General features: G+C 53.8%; 1 protein-coding gene across 1 annotated transcript; it reads left to right on the top strand.

The window, feature by feature from the left end:
* Positions 1 to 1,352: 1,352 nt before the first annotated feature.
* Positions 1,353 to 19,370, top strand: DNAJB12 (DnaJ heat shock protein family (Hsp40) member B12). The gene is made up of 9 exons (XM_079709294.1): positions 1,353 to 1,500; positions 9,332 to 9,512; positions 10,720 to 10,865; positions 12,891 to 13,076; positions 13,196 to 13,275; positions 15,137 to 15,246; positions 16,726 to 16,898; positions 17,464 to 17,561; positions 18,747 to 19,370. Exons 1-9 carry the CDS (start codon positions 1,368 to 1,370, stop codon positions 18,774 to 18,776), a joined length of 1,137 nt encoding a protein of 378 aa, XP_079565420.1. The 5' UTR covers positions 1,353 to 1,367; the 3' UTR covers positions 18,777 to 19,370.
* The last annotated feature ends 674 nt before the right edge of the window (positions 19,371 to 20,044 follow it).

The raw sequence follows: 20,044 nt of genomic DNA, 5'->3' as shown, positions 1-20,044 counted from the left end.
CACCCTAAATCAGACATTTACTATTCCTCCTACCAAACTGCTCCTCTCACAATCTTCCCCCAGTTTCGGTAAATGGAAACTGTTCTTCCACTTACTCAGGGCAAAATCTTGGAATCATCCTTGACTCCTTTCTTTCTCTCACATCCCACATCCAACCCATCAGCAAAATCATTTTGATTGTCTTCAAAATATATCCAGAATTTGACTACTTCTCACCACCTCCACCATCACCTTTATCCAAATTACTATTAATTCTCACCCGGATTATAGTAGTAGCCCCCATACTCTCACCTCTAGTAAGACTCTTAGCAAATCTCGCTGGGAAGGCCATATAAGGACTGAAAAATGACTGATGGGGACTTCCCTGATGGTCCAGTGGTTAAGACTCCTCACTCCCAATGCAGAGGGTTTGATCCCTGGTCAGGGAACTAGATCCCACATGCTGCAACTAAAGATCCAGCATGCCGCAACTAAGACCCAGCGCAGCCAAAAGTAAGTCGTTTTTTTTTTTTAAAGAGAAATGACTGATGGATTTGCCAGTGTGGGTCACTGGTAACGTTGATAAGACTGCTTTCACTGGATTGATCGGTAGGCATAAAAGCCTGACGGAACTGTATTCCACTCTACGGTGGAATCCTACATGCTCCTTGTTGATCTGTAATAACTCACCAAGAAAATTTCCCTTTCAGAGCCCTTGTATTTGCTCTTCCTTCTGCCTGGACCACCTTTCTTCCAGGTAGTCACATCTGGAATACCTGCTTTCTCTCTCTCTCCTGAATTCAGATTTCTATTAAAATGACAGCTTCTGAGAGAAGATTTCTCCTATCAGGCTGTTTAAAATAGCCATCCACTCTCAGTCCCTTTATTTCTTTATCTTTTCTTTTTCTCTTCATAGCATTTATCACTATTTGAATATATCTCTTTATTGGACGTCTCCCCACCCCACTACACACACTAGAATGTAAGCTCCGTGAGGGCAGGGGCTTTGTTTTGTTCATCTACTGCATGCCTAGCCGGGCAAATAGTGGGTACTCAATAAATATCTGTTGAATGAATAAATAAGAGACATTCGTCTCAAATGCATAGAGTTACTACCAAGAACGTGCAAGCATACAAAACTTTAAGACCTCCGAATATGCCCCCTTGGACTCCAGGAATGTGGGCTTGCACCCTTAGCGCTTCTCTTTGACGTCCCCCTCTTAGAAGACATACGGTAGCGCCTCCGCCCTCGCTCAAATCTCGGGAAAGGAGGGGCGGAGGGTTTATGTCATCACACTGCGACCGCCTGCCCCGCGACGCGCCGGGTGCTGGCGCAGCCCTTCGCTCTCCCGGCCTCCCCCTCCCTGGTTCCGCGCTCTGGTTCCGCCATGGAATCCAACAAGGATGAAGCCGAGCGCTGTATTAGCATCGCCCTCAAGGCCATCCAGAGCAACCAGCCTGACCGGGCGCTCCGCTTCCTGGAGAAGGCGCAGCGGCTGTACCCGACGCCGCGAGTTCGCGGTGAGTGTGAGATGCCGGAGATACAGAGGGGACATTAGAACTGATGGGGGGAATACGGGAACGGACCGACGGGAGCAGTTGGAGGAGGGGGAGGGGTGGCGAGGCGCGGCTACGCCTGCGCACTGAGACGCGCGGTGGCCGCCGGGAGGTGTAGTCTTTGGCTCCCACGCCTCTCCGGGATGCTGGACACCTGATGACAGGGGCGACAGCGACTTCAGATTTCCAGGTGCTTGCAGAACGCTCTGAGATTTGGAGTTCCCAAGAATGAGAGGCGCTGGCAGACGGGGCGAAAGGAACTTACGTGGAAGAGAAATCGAAACTACTTTTCCCAAGGGGCCTTTCGGTGGCCCAAGGCCAGTTGCCGGCCTGAGAAATATTATAGTTCAGGAAAATAAAGTTAACTCCTCTGAAGGAGAGAATGAGTTCTATAGAGGGAAAGAGGACTTCCGACCTTCGGACGGCCTGAAAAGGCATCTCCATATCTTCACTCCCTCGCACGTCTCCGGGCGAGGGCCAGGGACCACCCTCCCCAAACTAGAGCCTGCCTTTTCCACATTCCACACACCACCTTGGAGCGTCTGTCCTGAGACCGGGCTCTTCACTCCCTCCTGGAGACTCTTCTCCCGCTTGCGAGATTCAGAGCGATGGCCTTATCCTCCCCCACCCACCCTCGCCCCCAAGAGTCCATCAATGGCCGGCCATATGGACGGCTGGTCAGCCACAGGCTGCTAAGCGGCCCTAGACTGTTTCCAAACCAGAGAGGGAATAGTGAGGTTGTCTCTACTACTGATCACCTTCCTCTACCCAGGAACCCTTTTTTTCTTTAACCTAAGTCTTCTTTGGAGTTTTTCTTCATACACGCTGGAGGGGAGAAAGAGGTTGTCCATTAAAGATACAGAGTTTGCGCCTGCAATTACCACTTAGTAAAGTGGCATATAGCAGGTACTCAAAAGACCTGGGTTCTCATCCTAACTGCTACCATGTGATCTTTCTGAGCTTGGGTTTCCTCAACTGGAAAATTAGAGGGTTGGCACAGATAATGTGAATAACAATCATACCCATAGGGCTTTTCAGTTTAGAGAGCTCTTTCAGTGCATTTTCTCTCTTGAGCCTGCCCTATCAGGAAGGCAGAGCAAAGATCATTATCTTTGTTCTATAGATGAGGAAATATCTCAGAGGCCAGGGACTTACCAGGATTACACAGCTAGAAATTGGAAAGTTCTGTGACTCTCTACATGTTTAGTAAAGGAATGAAATGAAACTGAACAGCAGCAGTCAGCCTTCTAACTCTTCTTACCTGCGTTATGCAATTGAGAAAGGGTAATAGTGGTGGAAGAGGCAGCCTGGAATGCCTGAATTTTTCTCCCTCCTGATTCTGCGGTTGATCTTTAACCTGTTTGCCTTAGAGAGAGTTTCAGTCTGTATTTTCCAGGACTCCTGAGGTAACCTGCTCAAGGAACTTTTCTGTGAAATCACACTCTGTAAAAGGGGAGCCCTCTATATGGGGGGGGGGGCGCTTCCAGCTCTCAGCGTTCTGACTCTGATACTTCAAGGGTTCAGAAACAGGCAGCCAAGAAAGGATGGTAACAACATGGCCTGTGGAGCTCTTCTGTCAGCAAGCCCCCTCGTCGAGTTCAGGTGTTTGGATGGATGTCCTTCCTGGGGCACAAGTACTGGAATTTGCTCAGGCAGAAGAGTGACCTGCTGCATATTTGTCATATTCATGTTATTCTGAAAAGAGTATATGGCTCGTGATTCTCTGTGAACTTCACCTTGTGCCATCTGCAGCCCTGCACTGAGCTGACAAGGATGTGGGGGTAATTTGGGCTTGAGATGGGGAAACCCTGGTTAAAAAATATTAGGTAGTTGTCTACACTTGATGTTTAAAGTTTGAACTCATTCCGGATATGCATTTAATGCAAAGACTTCTTTTGTTTCATTTGCAAAGTCTCTGCTTGTTGCTAAGTGGTAATAACAAGATTGGTAAGACATGATTGTTCACCTTAAGGAGTTTCCGATCTAGTGAAGGAGACAGAGTTACAGAAAACGTAGTATTGCAAACCATAAAACAAGAGCTGTGATTAAACAAAAATTAAGCACAGTGTTAGATGCTGAGAACTTAAGGATGGATGTGAAAAATCCAGTTCCTTCCCTCCATGAGTTCAGTCTGCTGAGGTGGAGGGGGTATGGGGGGCGGGGGCGGCGCGGAGGATAAACTATAAGCAGTATCATGACGGGGACGTAAAAATAATTGTAGATCACAGCGAGGGAAGGCTTCAGGGAGGCCGCATTTGAACTGCCCTTTGGAGGAAGGTAGGAGACTTGAGAAGGGCATACGGGGAAAAAGACATGGAGGCTGGAAGTTGTAAGAGGTGTGGGGGAAGGGATTCAGTTTAACAAGATGTGGAGGCTGTGGCAGTAGTAATTTGAGTGTAGAGAGGACTATGGTTGGAAAATAGGATGGAACCAGATGGTGGGAATTCTTTCCTGCCATGTCAGGATATTTTCACTTTATTCTGTAGTTAATGGAAAAACTACTGAAGTTTTTGATAGCAGGAGGAAGATAAGAGTACTTATTCTTTTTTTTTTTTTTTTTTTTGCGGTACGCGGGCCTCTCACTGCCGTGGCCTCCCCCGTTGCGAAGCACAGGCTCCGGACGCGCAGGCCCAGCGGCCATGGCTCACGGGCCCAGCCGTTCCGCGGCATGTGGGATCCTCCCGGACCGGGGCACGAACCCGTGTCCCCTGCATCGGCAGGCGGACTCTCAACCACTGCGCCACCAGGGAAGCCCAGGGTACTTATTCTTAAAAAGAGAACAGCATGGGCCTTCCCTGGTGGCGTAGTGGTTAAGAATCTGCCTGCCGATGCAGGGGACACGGGTTCGAGCCCTGCTCCGGGAAGATCCCACATGCCGCGGAGCAACTAAGCCGTGCACCACAACTACTGAGCCTGTGCTCTAGAGCCTGCGAGCCACAACCCTGAGCCTGCATGCCACAACTACTGAAGCCCGTGTGCCTAGAGCCCGTGCTCCGCAACAAGAGAAGCCACGACAATGAGACGCCTGCGTACGGCAACAAAGAGGAGCCCCTGCTCACCACAACTAGAAAAGCCCACACATAGCAACAAAGACCCAACACAGCCAAAAATAAAAAACAAACAAATAAATAAATAAATTTATTTTTAAAAAAATAGAGAACAGCATAAAGGGTTAATGAGTGGGAAGAGAGACTCAAGGCAGAAACCTGCTGGGAGACACTTGCCTTGTGTGGGTTAGGAGTTATGAGGGCCTGAGATAAGGCAGCATGGATCAGGATAAAGTCACTGGAGGAAAGGTACTGAGCCTTCTGTGAGAGAAGGATGCTGAGGAGAAACGGGGACTCAGAATTCAAGCCTGTGTGACCAGGAAGAAACCAAGGCTGAAGAACATGGGTGGGAAGAGATGGGCAGAGTGCAAGGTGCCTGTGGGATGTTCCAAAGAAGCTGTCAGCTTGGAGCTCAGGAGAGAGCTCCCGATTCCAGCTGAAAGTCTGCTGTCATTAGCTGGATGGAGCTCATTGGAGTTGTGCCTGGCTGAGGTCACTGTGGGAAAGTGTGAAGCGTGTAACAGAGGCTGCTGCAGGCACAACCATTGCCACATCTGCCCTTAGGCAATAGGCGGAGACAGAGGAAGCAGGAGAGTGAGCTAGAGCAACAGCAGGAAGAGGCAGTCCCAGGAGAGGGCAGTGGCCAGGGAGCCATGGAGCCATGTGTCAAGGAGGCTGTGAGCATCACTGTCGTTTGCTGCAGAGGCCACGTGGGAAAAGGGCAGGTCGAGAAAGGAAAGGGAGAGGAGCAAGCGCATGGGTGGAAGATTGGTCTTGGAGAAGTGGAAGGACAGCCGGAGGGCTGGGGTGAGAGGAGGCTCAGAGAAACTTCGAAGGGTCAAGGGACCTCACAGTGAAAGGATGTGAGGGGACTTGAAACTCTGCCGCAGGAGGTGGGATGGGGAGGCACCGAGGGCCGGACAGATGTAGCAGGGCCCTGAGCTGGGAAGTCACAGGGCAGGGGGCCAGTCTGTCCCTTTCTGAGAGTTTCTGTCCAGCCCCTGCAGCCTGGTAACCCTTGGCTTCACTGCAGGCTTAGCAACAATGATGGAAGGCACTGTGTTTTCCAGGGAGCTGATGAAAACATCTGCAGGCCTCAGTTTCCCCAGCGTACAAAGTGAGGGTTAGCCATGGAGGAGAGCTCGGCTGCCTCAGATTCAGTGGAAGCACCTGGCACAGAGACTGACACAGTTCAGAATGAGTAGCTGGTAATATCGTGATCTGGGCTGATGAACTGGCCAGCCACGGGAGCAGGCTGGCCAGGGAGGTGAGGGAATCCAAGGTGAAGTGCTGGGGAACTCAGGGCTTCGGGAGGTAAAGTCTCAGAACTCAGCGGGCTTTGGACCTGGTTGTAACCGTGAGATGTCAGGCCGTCCCAGACTCCAGGTCCACGCCAAAGGCTGCCCAAGGTTCTATGCAATGGCTGGCTCTGGGGTCCAGGCTAAGTCAGGAAGGCCAGCGCTCAGGAGAAGGGAGGATTGGTAGCTGAGAGAGTTTGGCATTCAGGGTCCAGGAATGAGGGAGGTACCAGGACTGGCAGGGTCCAGGGTGGGGCTGTCTATTGAAGGACTGAGCGCACCCCCCATTGTGCGATCAGTCCTTCCATTTACCTTATTTCATGGAATCTTACTTACCCCCTGAACAACTCTGTGAGGGCAGGGACTGTGTCTTCACTGAGGAATTAGATAACTTGACAAAGCCACATGGCTAATTAGCAAAGGCCCCAGACTGTCCAGCCCCACTCCCAGGCTCTTTCCCTAATCCAGCCTCCCTCTCCTCACTTAGCTTGGGCACTGCAGGTACATAGAAACACCTGGAGATGAAGTTACAGTAACAGATGACACAGTGTTTGCTGGGCATTGTGCTCAGTTCTTTGTAAGCATTCACTCATTTACTGACTTACTCTTTCAAGTTTCTTGAGGGAGATAGTTTTACATGGAGAAGCTAAGTTAACTTGTCCAAGGTGACTCTGATAGCAAGTGGCAGGCCAGGTTTGAAGCTGGGCAGTCTGACTCTCCAGTCTGGGTTTGAGGAGGGGCCTCCCCCAGTAGCTTTGGCTGTAGAAATGCTCTCACATCTACCTGAGCTGCTACTGCTCCCAGCCCAGCTTTGGTCTCTTCCACCCATTTCCCTTCTTTTTCAATGTCTGCCAGCTTTACTGGGAAGGAGCAGAGTCATGATTTGAACCCAATCATGTCTGTCTAACTCCATCGCCACATTAAGCTATTCTGTCTCCTACTCTTTTGTTACTTTGCCTGTCAGCCGCTGTGCCATGAGGGATGTAACAGTGAGACAGGATGAGGCGGTCACATTCGGGGCCTAGCAGAGGAGATATCCAGGCCACAAGAGAGACTTAATTGTCGACAACCAGAAATCTTGAATTGCCACCTCAAATAGGAACGTTCTGTGTGACCCAGAGCACATCCATTCCCCTTTGGGCTCTCTTTCTGCAGTGTAGGGAAATTAGAGGGGGTGATTCCATGTAACTGCCTAAAAAGCTTCCAGAATCTTCCCTGAAAGGTACTGGAGAGAGTCCATCCCATCTCCTGGCTAATGCTCCTGTGCATCGACAGCAACTGAATGGCTGGTCATGTTGTCCTTAGGGCATCAGCCTGGACCACTGGGGCTTCCAGAGAAATCGAAATAAACAGCTTCTTTAAAAGCCCTAGGAAACCAGCAAACCAGCTCCTCCCTCAGAGCCATCTTGATCAGCATCGCTTTACCTGTTGGTTTCTTCCTTTGCCATTTCCTTGGTGCCTGGCATAGACCTGGAGCCTGGGATGGCCTGATGTCTCACGGTTACAACTGGGTCCAAAGCCTGCTGGGTGCTGAGACTTCGCCTTCCTAAGACTTGCAGCTCCCCAGCGCCCACACCTTGGGTCCCCTCACCTCCCTGGCCAGCCAGTTCATCAGCCCAGGTCACAGTATTAGGAGCCCCTCATTTCGAACTTCTACTCTATGTCAGTCTTTGTGCCAGGTGCTTATACACATCTCATTTCATCCTTATCTACTGTGAGGAAAGCGAGATTCAGAGCAATTTCACAGATCAGCCAGGGTCAGAGTGTTAGGAGGTGGCTGAGCTGAGATTTGAAACCGGGGTCTTTGTGAATGAACTTCTCTCTTGGAACAGCTGTGCTGGAAGGGGCTCCCCCTGCCAGGCTCGCGTGGTCTGGGATAGCAACGTAGTCAAGAGCGTGGTTCCAGGAGCTGGACATCCTGGAATTTAAGTGCTGCTCCTCCTCTTGTATAGCCACAGGCACGGTGATCAAACAGGGATGGCAGTAATAAGACCCAGCTCTAAAGTCACTGTCAAGATTAAATGGGCGAATACACGCAGAGCACCGTGTCCAGGCCTGCTGACTCATAGTGAGCACTCGTCACTCTCTCCTCTCTGAGTGCCTTCTCAGGCTTTGCTACAGGAGCCTCTCCACCCCATCATGCGCGGCAGGCTCACCTGTCAGCCTCTGTGTTTGGATTTCCCAGCTGCTGACTCAGTGAGAACACGTGAATTTACTGCAATTCACGGGCGGCGGTGGCTCAGGACACAGTGGTCCACTTGAGCCCCCGGGCTCTGCTCTCAGCGAGCCCTGCTCCAGGCTTTGGGTGAGACCCACATGCGTCGCAGTAGAGAGTGTCTGACACCCAGCAAGGTACCTGGAGCCCCGCAAGCACCTGGCACACTTGAAGGAAGCTGATGACCATCCAGGCTGTGCTGCCATCCTTCCTCTGCACAGAGGGGTCCTGGGTCCCTGCAGTGGTTCAGATGCCTGGTTTCCCAGGGTGCTGTACCCCAGGCGTGACTAGGGGGCTCAGAGCTGGTTTTGTGCCTGTAATAAATGGGCACAGTGGACTCCTGCCAGAGATATGGGCCTTTCCCCATTGAGTCGGCAGGCACCAAGGACTTGGGTTTGAATAACTGTGACCCTCTCTGAGGGTGACCGCTAAGGCCCTGTATAGACTATGAACATTGAAGTAGGACATTTGATGTGGCCAGCCATTTGGAAAAGGTAAACAATAGCAAGCAATGAGCACAGCAGATGTTAGTCCTGAGTCTCACACCACCCCTGGCCCTCTGGGGCAGAATCACTGCCCCCCCATTCCTCTCCATGGCTAAGGGAGAGGAAGCCTTCTCCAGGAAGCCTTCCAACCAATCCCAGCTGACTCAGATGGTCCAGCTAAGTGGAATCCCCATTACAGAGTACTTTGCCCATCTTCTCACTCAATGGAGGGTGGCTATTAAACACATTACTTTGTTTTTTGTTTTTTGTTTTTTGTTTTTTGCGGTACACGGGCCTCTCACTGTTGTGGCCTCTCCCGTTGTGGAGCACAGGCTCCGGACGCGCAGGCCCAGCGGCCATGGCTCACGGGCCCAGCCGCTCCGCGGCACGCGGGATCCTCCCGGACCGGGGCACAAACCCGCATCCCCTGCATCGGCAGGCGGACTCCCAACCACCACGCCACCAGGGAAGCCCTACTTTGGGATTTTAAAAACCTAAAGCGTTAATGGTTTATTTTTATGCTGAGTTTAAAAATGGTCTATACCCTAAGAACTGTGGATCCTAAGAGAGCAGGCAACTATCCCGTTAGCCCTCCACAGGCCCAAGTCAGGGAAGGAGCAAGCTTCGTTGGGAAAAAGACTGGGTGGGATGCGGGGGTCCCGGGATCTCCCAGGGCCAGGCAGTCCCTCAGCCATTGCACATGGCCTTGCTGGAGGAGGAGCCCTGAATAGTTTCCTTGCTTTTGCACAGCCTTGATCGAGTCCCTTAACCAGAAACCGCAGTCGGCCGGCGACCAACCGCAACCCACAGAGGCAACCCAGGCGACCCATAAGAAAGCAGGTGGGGCCGGCGCCCCCTCGGCCAACGGTGAAGCCGGAGGAGGAGAGAGCACCAAAGGCTACACTGCCGAACAAGTAGCGGCCGTGAAAAGGTAGAGGGCTGGGCAGCAGGCACGGGCCAGAGCCTGGGGTGTTGGGACATTTTCAACTCTAGAGAAGGCTTCCTGCAGCCTGTCATCCACCTCACCTGGGAGGGTCTTAAGGCTGGAGGAGGTTCAAGGAGTTGAGCTCACCAGGCCCTCTCCTTGTTTCCCACGAGGCTCTGGAGTGCCGGCCTCAGGGCTCCACTGTTCCTCCCGCCAAGACAGCCCACAGCAGAGGCTGGAAATGCTGACGCTGCCGGCTTCCTCTGCCACTGGCCAGCAGGTCCTGGGCCTCTTTACACAGCCCTGTTTGTCAGAGATGAGGCCTGGTCTCCCCTCCAGATACTCCCACAACCCACACTCCTGCCCCCAACAAAGGCCCTTTCAGATCAGAGCCTGTGTGGGGTAGAGTGGAGACAGGAGACGGTTATCCCTCCAAGGCTTGGGCCGACCCTGCACAGAGCAGCTCACTACCAGGCTGAGACGGTCCAGCCACGGCTTCTCAGGAGTAGCTGCTCCTCCCATTTCTCCTGAGGCCTCCCTACCAGCCAGCCTCGGGAATCCCTCTGCAGTCATTCCCACATGGTCCTGGCTGCTAGTGAAGACACTGGCAAGCTTCAGGCCTGGGGTTCAGTCTCTGTGTGACCCAGCGTGACTATAGTTTGCCATAAAAGCATTTGCCAAATTTACATCTTTCTGACCAGACAGGATTTTGACCAGACAAGCCCATGGGTTATAAGCAATGGAAACTGATTGTGGGCCAAGAGTCAGGGGTTCTCCAGGGAGCCCAGGAATAAGAATTAGTGGAAGAGAAACAGCGTCTCTTCAGGGCCCTGTGATGGGGTGAACAGACACCTGCTGTGTCTGGCCTCTCTGTTACCCCCTCAGACTCGGATAGCCAGGAGAGTAGAGCTGGCAGAGCCTGGAACACACCTGCCCTTGGGCAGAGGCCCCTGATGGACGGACACTGACAGTCCTCCTGTGCTTGCCTGCAGTGAGGGTGCTGTTAGCGCAGGGAAATGGTTCCTGGCCTGGCAGAAACAGCGACTGCCCCTCTTAAACCCTGAGTGTATTCTTGCTGTCTCTACTGGGCCTGTCCTGCTGGTCCCCAAGCCTGCTCAGAGCTGAGCACCCGCACTGCTCTTTCCTCACCTGCCACACCTCCCCGCCTGGGCCCACGTAGAGGTCCCCCACCAAGCTCCACTCCCTTCTCTAGGGTCAAGCAATGTAAAGATTACTACGAGATTCTGGGGGTGAGCAGAGGGGCCTCAGATGAGGACCTGAAGAAGGCCTACCGCAGACTGGCCCTCAAGTTCCACCCTGACAAGAACCGCGCGCCTGGCGCCACTGAAGCTTTCAAAGGTGAGCCGGCCCTGGTTCCCTAGTGTTTGGGTGTTCTGATCGCCTGTCCCTGGGAGGGAGGGAGGGAAGGAGGGAGAGAGGGAGGGAGGGAGGGAGGGAGAAGGGGCTTTTCCAGGAAATGGCCTTGGGAAGTGGCTCAAATCCTCCCAGCTCAGGAGCTGCTTCCTGGGAAGAAGGTCGTAGTAGCCGCCTCCAGCCACATGGTCTGTCAGAGCACAGATGGCGCCACTCCTCCCTCTCGTTGCCCCTCACTCCCCGGGGGTTACAGGCTGGGAACTGAGGCAAGAGAGGCCCGGTGGCTTCTCCAAGGTCACATGGTGATTGAGGGGCAGAAGCAGGCCTCCTGACTCACCCGTGTTCACATCCTCATCCTGGGATCTTGGTAATAGTTTCCCTGTGCTGAGAAACTGGGTGGCCCTGAGTCAGAGCTTGGTGGCCTCCTCAGCACCAGCAGCCGTGGCCAACCCACCCCGGCCTGGCCTCTTTACACACACACCCCCTCCCTCTCACACCACACACAGCCTAGGGCCTGCCCTGGGGGGACGTGAAAGTCTCTCTGGCCTCAGGGCCTGTTGGTTCTGGGGTGGGTGCTTCAGTTCTGGCTGAAATGATAGGCTGCCCTTTAACCATTTATACTTTCACTGAACAAATCAGGCACATGTGCCGGCTCTGTGCCAGCACTGAGTTGCTGGGCGCTGCAGTTCCACAAATATTTCTTCTCTCACACCCACCTTATCCTCAGTGGGACCTTCAGGACCTTAGGCTCACTCCCTCTGGGCGATGGCGTGGTGACTAGCCCTGTCTGTCCCAAGCAGGGTGCTGTGCAGTACGGGGGCTGGGACCACAGCCAGGTGGGGAGTCTGCAGCAGAGCAGACCCCAAGACCCAGTGTGCCGTCTCACAGCGCTGCCCCAGGTGCTCCATTGCAGGCTGCTTGGGGTTGGTCCCCAGTGAAGCAGTCTGCAGGCATCTTCCCCTGCTGCTGGTCCGCCAGCCCCAGGGGAAGAAGGAGGATGGGACTGGGGAGGCAGGGTAGCTGTGGTTAATGTTTCTCCAGCCCTGACCTCTGCCTGCAGCCCTGCCCGACAGGCACTGAGAGACCGCACCTGGCCTCGGGGCTGTCACAATGGGAGGAGGAGGAACATTCTCCTTATTCTCAGGGGTTGCAGGTTGTGAAGAGATGCAGCTTTGACCTCCTCCTTTGAGAGAGTGGGCCACTGGCGAAGGAGCAAGAGACGAAGGAGGGCTCGGAGCTGGGGCCTTTGGGGCACAGGCCTCCCACCTGGGGGGCTCTAATGGGGAGGCCCCAGGGCTGGGCCAAGGAAGAGCAGCTGGGACTTGGACCCCAGGGAAGACAGGGCTCGCCATGCCGCACAGCCAGCAGTGGTGAGCCTGGGGACGTGGCCCCTCCTGGGAGTTCCTGCTGCTCTCCAGTTGACAGCAGCACACCACGTGTTTGTGCAGCCCTCATGTCGTGCTATGACTTCAAGATTACATACCCTCCAGAAAGGGGTGCCCCATCCCACTGGACACCTCAAGAGAGAGTGATGAGGTGGGGGCGTTTTGGTGGTTTTCATAAAGTCAGAGAGCCGACTTGAAGCAAGACACACCTGGGTTTGATTCCTGGCTCTGCAGCATCAGACCTGTGTGAGCTGACACTTCACCTCTCTGAGCCTCAGTTTTCTCATTGGTAAAATGGAGATGGGCTGTTAGGAGTAAGAAAGATAATGCCCATAAAGGGCCTGGCGTGTAGAAAAAATTGGACCATCGTCACGAGGTGGAGAGCAAGGAGCCTGAGCGTTAATCCTTTACCCGGCCCAGGCTGCCCGCATTCACGTAGAGGTATTCTTGCATGTCCCCCACCCGCCGCCTCTTGCTCAACAGCCAGACTTCCCACTGGCCCCTGGGACTCCTGCTTCCTAGAGCAGCACTTGAGTACCTGAAGGAAGTGAGCGCTTGGCCGCCATGGGCGCCTCCAGCCGCACCCGCAGCATCCTCGGGCATGACCTCTCTACCTCCTTTCTAGCCATTGGCACAGCATACGCAGTACTTAGCAACCCAGAGAAAAGGAAGCAGTATGACCAGTTCGGCGATGACAAGAGCCAGGCAGCCCGGCACGGCCATGGGCACAGGGACTTCCACCGCGGCTTTGAAGCTGACATCTCCCCTGAAGACCTCTTCAACATGTTCTTTGGAGGTGGCTTCCCATCTAGTAAGTCCCGCCGCTGTCCGCACAGCCAGGCCTCCCTGGTGGTGATGGTGGGAGACTGGATGCCAGCCTCTCCCGTTCTCAGCAGCCCCACTCCTGACTCAGTCCCTCTGACCCCCCAGGTAACGTCCATGTCTATAGCAACGGCCGCATGCGCTACACGTACCATCAAAGGCAGGACCGCAGGGAGAACCAGGGTGATGTGAGTGAGGAGAGCACTGGGGAGGGGACGGGGAGGGTGTCTGGTGCCACCCGAGAGCATGGGGCCTGGGCTGGGGAGTGATACCCCTCGCTGACATTCTGCGGCAGCAGTGCCCCCAGAACTTCAGCCGGGAAGCCATCTTGGCCCCCCTGTGCAATCCCGCTGAGGGACACCAGAGGGAGCCATACTGCCCAGCACCCACAGCCAGAGTGGGGGTTTCATGGCCTCTGCTGGGGAATATAATGCAGAAATTTCTCTACCTGCAGGCAGGTTCCAGTGTGAACGGCCTTTGTGAGGTCGATTTGTTCTTTTGGGTTTTTTTCCTTTTTTTAAGATTTAATTTTATTCATTTTTGGCTGCGTTGGGTCTTTGTTGCTGTGTGCGGGCTTTCTCTGGTTGCCGCGAGCAGGGGCTACTCTTCGTTGCGGTGCGCGGGCTTCTTGTTGCAGTGTCTTCTCTTGTGGAGCACGGGCTCTAGGCACGTGGGCTTCAGTAGCTGTGGCGCACGGGCTCTAGAGCGCAGGCTCAGTAGCTGTAGCGCACGGGCTTAGCTGCTCCGTAGCATGTGGATCTTCCGGGACCAGGGTGTGAACCCGTGTTCCCTGCATTGGCAGCGGATTCTTAACCACTGCGCCACCAGGGAAGTCCCGGTCAATTTGGTAAGTCCTAAGTGACATTTTCCAAGCAACGGAAAGTTAAACTTAATGATAGAATTGTAAAGCATGACAACATAGGGGTGGCTCTTCTTGCTTCTTTTCAGCACTCTTTAAAAATGTATACAGGGACTTCCCTGGTGGCATAGTGGTTAAGAATCCGCCTGCCAGTGCAGGGGACACGGGTTCGATCTCTGGTCCAGGAAGATCCCACATGCCACGGAGCAACTAAGCCCGTGCGCCACAACTGCTGAGGCTGTGCTCTAGAGCCCGCGAGCCACAACTGCTGAGCCCGCGTGCCACAACTACTGAAGCCCACGCACCTAGAGCCTGTGCTCCGCAACAAGAGAAGCCACCGCAATGAGAAGCCTACACACCGCAACAAAGAGTAGCCCCTGCTCGCCACAACTAGAAAAAGCCCGTGCCCAGCAACGAAGACCCAACGCAGCCAATAAATAAATAAATGAATGAATGAATAAAATTTATTAGAAAAAATTTATACAAAAGGTATAACAATAACAAGACAGTGCATCAAACATATTTTGAATGCCACAGATTATAAAACCAGCTGGCTGACTAAAATTAAAGCAGTTAGCTAAGATTAAAATACTGTGGACAGTTGCAGAATATTTAAAATTATGCCAGGCAGAGGGGTTGGTTCTCTTTTGCTCTGATAATATGGCCTTCTGTTTTTAATCCATGTCTTAAACTTTTATTTTGTGTGTATTTAACACACAGAAGAGTTTTTAAAATCACAGATTATCACACAGTGAACAAATTTTTTTATTTATAATTTCTTAACTGGCAGTTTTAAAATTGGTAATATAGTCATATGGTTCAGAATTCAGAAGGGTGTATATAGGGAAGGTCTCCCTCCAGCCCTGCCTCCCAAGTATCTGGAGGCAGACACTTTTGCTCGCTTTTTTTTTGGTATTCTCTCACAAGTAAATACGTATACCTACCTCCCACCCCAGCATTTAACCCCAACTGCTGCTTTGTTTTTATCTGGGGAAACAGGCAGGTAGAGGAGTTTCTGTATTTTGGGGACCCGTGGGAGGGAAAGGGAGAGAGTGGCGTCATGGCCTATCTGCATGGCAGCTGGCTGCCACCACCCGGACTCCATTGTGCTGGGGGAGCTGGTGGCGTTTGCCGCCAGCGTTGCCCCCCACCCAGGTCCGGCTTGGGTGACCGTTGGCTCTTCCCTCCAGGGTGGGCTGGGGGTGTTTGTCCAGCTGATGCCCATCCTCATCCTGATCCTCGTGTCAGCTCTCAGCCAGCTCATGGTTTCCAGTCCACCGTACAGTCTCAGCCTGAGACCGTGAGTACCTGCAGCTGGGGTGAGGCCGGGACTGTGGGTAGACAGGGGCCTTTGAGTCTCAGCCCCCATCAGGGCCCTTCCTTCCCATCCTCGTCCTGCAGGTTCTTGATCAAAATGCAGAAAGCTGCTTAGAATCCAGACTTTCCCTGTTAAGCTGAGGTTCTTGATCTTTTAAGGGTCATAGTCCCCTAAGAAAATGCAATGAAACCTGCAGATCTTTTCCCTAGAACACTGCACATACACCTGGTCTGCATATGATTTCACAGGCTGCATGACATTCTCCCCATCTTATCTGTTGGCCTTAAAATAAGAACCGCTTCTCTTCCATTTTGGTTGGGGGCCCTGGGGCCATGGGAAGAACAGGGGCTCTAGAGTAAGAGCAAGGGTGGCTTTGAATCCCAGCTCCTCTACTAACTAAGCAGCTGTGTGACCCTGGAGTAGTTACATAACTTCTCTGGTTTCCTCATTTATAAAATGGGGATAATAATAACATCTACCTGCTTATGAAAAATAAATGAGTAATACACAAAATGCCAGGCTCATTAGAAATGCTTGACAACATTTGTTGAATGACTATATGGTCTCAACCACCAATAGTGAACTTGGGCAAGTTACTTGCCCTTTCAAAGCGTCAGCTCCCCTCATTGATTCCCAGCACCTGGCCCAGGCTCTGATCCAGAGCTGGTGCTCAGCTTCTATTGTTGGAAGCGCTCTGCTGCCACCTAGTGGCCCGGCTCTGCCTGGGAGCCTGGCAGGATCCCTCTCAGCCAGCAGGGAGCAGAGTCAGTCCACTGGACCCACACCAGCCGGCACAGGCGCTCTGTGGCCTGATGCCAGCCTTTTTCTCTGCAGCCGAGAGCTGAGAGGCAAGAACGGGCAGACAGGGGCTGTCCTCATCAGAGCACTAACTCCTGTCTGCATGTTGAGGCTCTTCCCTGAGCCTTCAGAGCCTGCAGTTGGAGCTGGAAGATAGAATCCAAGAGCTGGAAGGATACAACTCCTTGGAATCCTTCCTGTCATTTTGTTCCTAAGACTCTTCACTCTATACTGGGAGCTCCTGGGTACACAGGCAGGCCCTTAGCAATGACTGGCTTAGGGGATGAATGAGGGAATGGAGGCACAGGGAGCTCAGGTCACACAGCTCGTTAGAGGTGGAACCTGTGCTCGCTCCGGGTTCCCTCTTTCCCTGACCAGGCCCTCCCAGAGAGGGGCTTCTCCGCAGAAGCCCCAGCAGCAGTGTGGTAAGCAGAGAGCCTGAGGAAGGCCTTGCCGTAGTCTGTGCCACTCATACGGGAGGGACCCCCTGCCTTTTCTCCGCACCCTCATTTGCGTAGCATGGAGTTCCTGCTCTAGTTTGGGAAGGAAGCAGCTGCTCCTGTGGCCTGTGTGGCGCCTCCTGTTGGGAGCCCCAGTCATCCCTAGAGCTGCCCTGGGCCTGGGGACCCAAGCCCACTTTGTGCCTGGTCTGTTTCTGGCCAGGTCGGTGGGCCACGTCCACAGGCGAGTCACTGACCACCTGAACGTCGTTTACTACGTGGCAGACACGTTCTCTGAGGAGTACACAGGCTCCAGCCTCAAAATGGTTGAACGGAATGTGGAAGACGATTATATTGCCAATCTCCGAAACAACTGTTGGAAGGAGAAGCAGCAAAGTGAGTGTGTGTGTGTGTGTGTGTCTGTGTGTGTGAGTGTGTTTGGGGACACAAAGCTTGAGAGCAGGGAAGGAAAAAGCCCTAGTCCCCCAGTGATCTGTGGGCACTGCCCTGCGCCAGCCATGTCCTAGCCAAGAACCAGCCTCCACCCCTGTGTTTCCCTGGGGCTGGGAGCCAGGAGCCACCTGGAGATGTCCTCCAGCTGCCCGTAAATCACTGCAATCAGCCTGTTGTTTGGCTGCCGCAGGTAAGTATGTAGAGAGAGACTGGAACATTTCTCCTCTCCACCCACTGATTGGGCATCGGGATCTATCCGTGGGACCCTGGGGCCGTCTCACCAGCATAACAGGTTCTCTCTTTGGCCGGCCTCACCTACACTCTGTAGAAAGGGGCCTCTATTCTGCTCCCAAGGTGGGACCGTATTTCCTTCTCCAGGGTCTACCCTAAGGGAAGCCAGCTCTGCCCCAGCTCCTGGGCCAGTAACTACCTTTCCTCTCCCGAACAGGCCAAGCAGGCATCGTAGCAGCCTTAGAGGTTGCCCTAACCCTGCCCCATTGCTTTGCAGAGGAAGGCTTGCTGTACCGGGCCCGCTACTTTGGAGACGCAGACATGTACCACAAAGCACAGAAGATGGGCACCCCGAGCTGTAACCGACTGTCAGAGGTGCAGGCCTCCCTGCATGGATAGTCCTGGGCCAGCCTGCCACCGAGGTCCAAGTATGAGCCAGGGCCTCCTCTGCCCTGCAACTCCTGGCAGCTCTGGTCTTGGTCATGAGGCAGAGGAGGGTGGGAGGAGGGAGGGAGGGAGCCTGTGATCGTGGCACAGTTTCCCTGTCCCCAGCCTGGCCTCCAGCCTGCAGAGTTGGGACAGCTCTGGGGTGTGCTGGGAAACTGAAGCCTTTAGTGCCCTTCAGTGCTCCTCCACAGCACCCTACCCCACTTGCTGGCTCTGGAGCTGTGGGGTGCCCAAGGCTGCTGCTGAGGGCCACTCATGCCTCTTTGGTCTACTTCAGCCATCCAGTCCCCTTGGCTCTTTCCCAAGTACAGCAGACTATTATCTGTGCCCCGGGATTTAGGCTGCCGAGTATTACTGGGCCCCCAAAAGCCCCCCCACACACACTCCCCAGCTGACACCAGGATGAACCACGTGGGAACGGGTGGGCCGAGAGCCCTTCCTCTTCCCCTGTCCTTCCAGGCAGGAGGAAATGGAACAAGATGGTCGGGCAGCCAGACAGCGCCCGGAGCGGGGTGGGGGAGCCGACAGGCTGGGAGCAGGAGGGGCGCGTGCCCCCAGACTGGTCCTTGTCTGGTGGGTCAGAGGCCCTCTCAACACCACTGCACCTGGAAGCCGCAGGCATCTGGCCCGCCCAGGCCTCTCACCTGTGGTCAGAAGAAGGGAACAGAAGGTCATGAGTTCAGGGTCGAAGGAACAGAGAACCCTTAGCACAGAAGGAGTGGGGGAGAAAAGGTGCTGGTGGCAGGCTCCCCTCCTCCTTTACCCCTGTGTGTGGATAGCAGGCTCTGTGCCCAGCATTTGCCAGAGGGGACAGCTTGGACCAAGCCCAGAGGAGTGTGGGCAGAGCCGCTAATGGTTCTTTTCTGTGTTGGTCCGCTGCCCACCCCCCTCCTCTGCCTGTGTCCCCTCAGCAGGGATCCAGCTACAGACTCTGCTTTGAGGCCGTTGGCTGGTGCCTCTGGGAGAGAGAAACAGACTGCAGGAGGGCGACGGGGCAGGGGCTGAGGTGGGCAGCACCGGACAGGGCCGAGGAGTTGGCTTGTTAGTGTGGGCTGAACTGGAGGCTCTGGGGCACGTAACTGCCAAGCTAACTGTTCCCACTCTCCTCCCCAGACTATGAAATCCCTGGAGAATTTGTGGTGACATGCACTGAGCCAAGGTGACGAACTGTATATTTAAGGAAAGACAAAAAAAGAAAAAAAATGGAATTGGAGGCCGGACGCTGCACAACTGCCCTCTCTCTCACCCAATAAATGCAGAAAGCTGTTAGGACAGACAGGAAAACCTGCCATGGGGCTGCTTCCCTTCCTCCCAGGGCTGGCCGAAGCCCAGGCTCCACATCGGCTCTCTCCTAGGATACAGAAACCATGACAACGAAAGTAGAATGTAAAACTTGCAGCAAATGTCTGTAGGAAGGGCTGGGGGAGGGGGCACCCAACTGCCTTTCTTCCCCCTCCCAGGAGCTACCACCAGTCACCTCCGTGGAGGTGATCAGAGGCGTTGGCCAAGGATAGAGAGGAGGAGGAAAGAGAAGTCTCTGTAGAATGTAATTTATAGATGCGTGTATATGTATCTATTTATATGTAAATAACACATATAAAGATATAGAGATATATAGAGATATAGTCTACTTTTTAAACTATGCAGGGATTTGGTTAAGTTGTTGAGTTGATTTCTTCCCTGTTGTAGAAAACAAGGCCTGTTTGGGGAAGGCAGCCTGGTCCTTCGAAGGCTAGACATCAGCCATAGCTGACAGCATGAGGAACGTTGGGCCGCAGCTTTTAACGTTCCCCTCAACCCCAACCTGTTTTTGATGGCAGCAGTAATCGTGATAGCATAAATCTGCAGAGAACTTGGAAGGTTGCCAGCGGTATGGTTAAACTGGAGGGGAGCAGGCTGCGGGGGAAGAAAGGACTCCTGGGGCCAGGTGCCAGGTCAGTACTGAGTCATGGTAGAGGCCCCAGATGGCCTGTGGGGATGAGACCACCCACCGCAAGGTTGGCCAGATCAGGTGGGCACTTTGTCCTGGTGCCCAGGAGCCCCCTGTCCCCGCTGCTACTGAGAGCAGCAGTGTTGGAGAGGGGAGCCAGGTTCTGCCTGACCACCTCCCCGCTTAGTCCCTATGTGAGTTTTGCCTTACAGGTGCCCCAGGGCACAGCCCCATTGTTGCTACTGGTTTTTCCTAAGCCATGTACCAAGGGCTCCAGAAGGCTTTTCCTGCCAGAGTCAACCACGTGGGGCCCGGGACGCTGGGGCAGAAGCCGACTCCTGAAGAAAGTCCGTGACCGTGGGCGCCTCTGTCTCTACCCTCCGTGGACATGATGCCACCCGGCCTTCTCTCGCACGTTGGATAAAGGATGCACCTGAAGCAGAAGGGTTTTCTTATGGTCACCCTCAAATGAGGATTTTTC

The sequence above is a fragment of the Hyperoodon ampullatus genome, assembly GCF_949752795.1.
Source record: "Hyperoodon ampullatus genome assembly, chromosome: 1".
Lineage (NCBI taxonomy): Eukaryota > Metazoa > Chordata > Mammalia > Artiodactyla > Ziphiidae > Hyperoodon > Hyperoodon ampullatus.
Note: the sequence above shows the minus strand (reverse complement) of the source record. Positions and strands in the feature narration are given on the sequence as shown.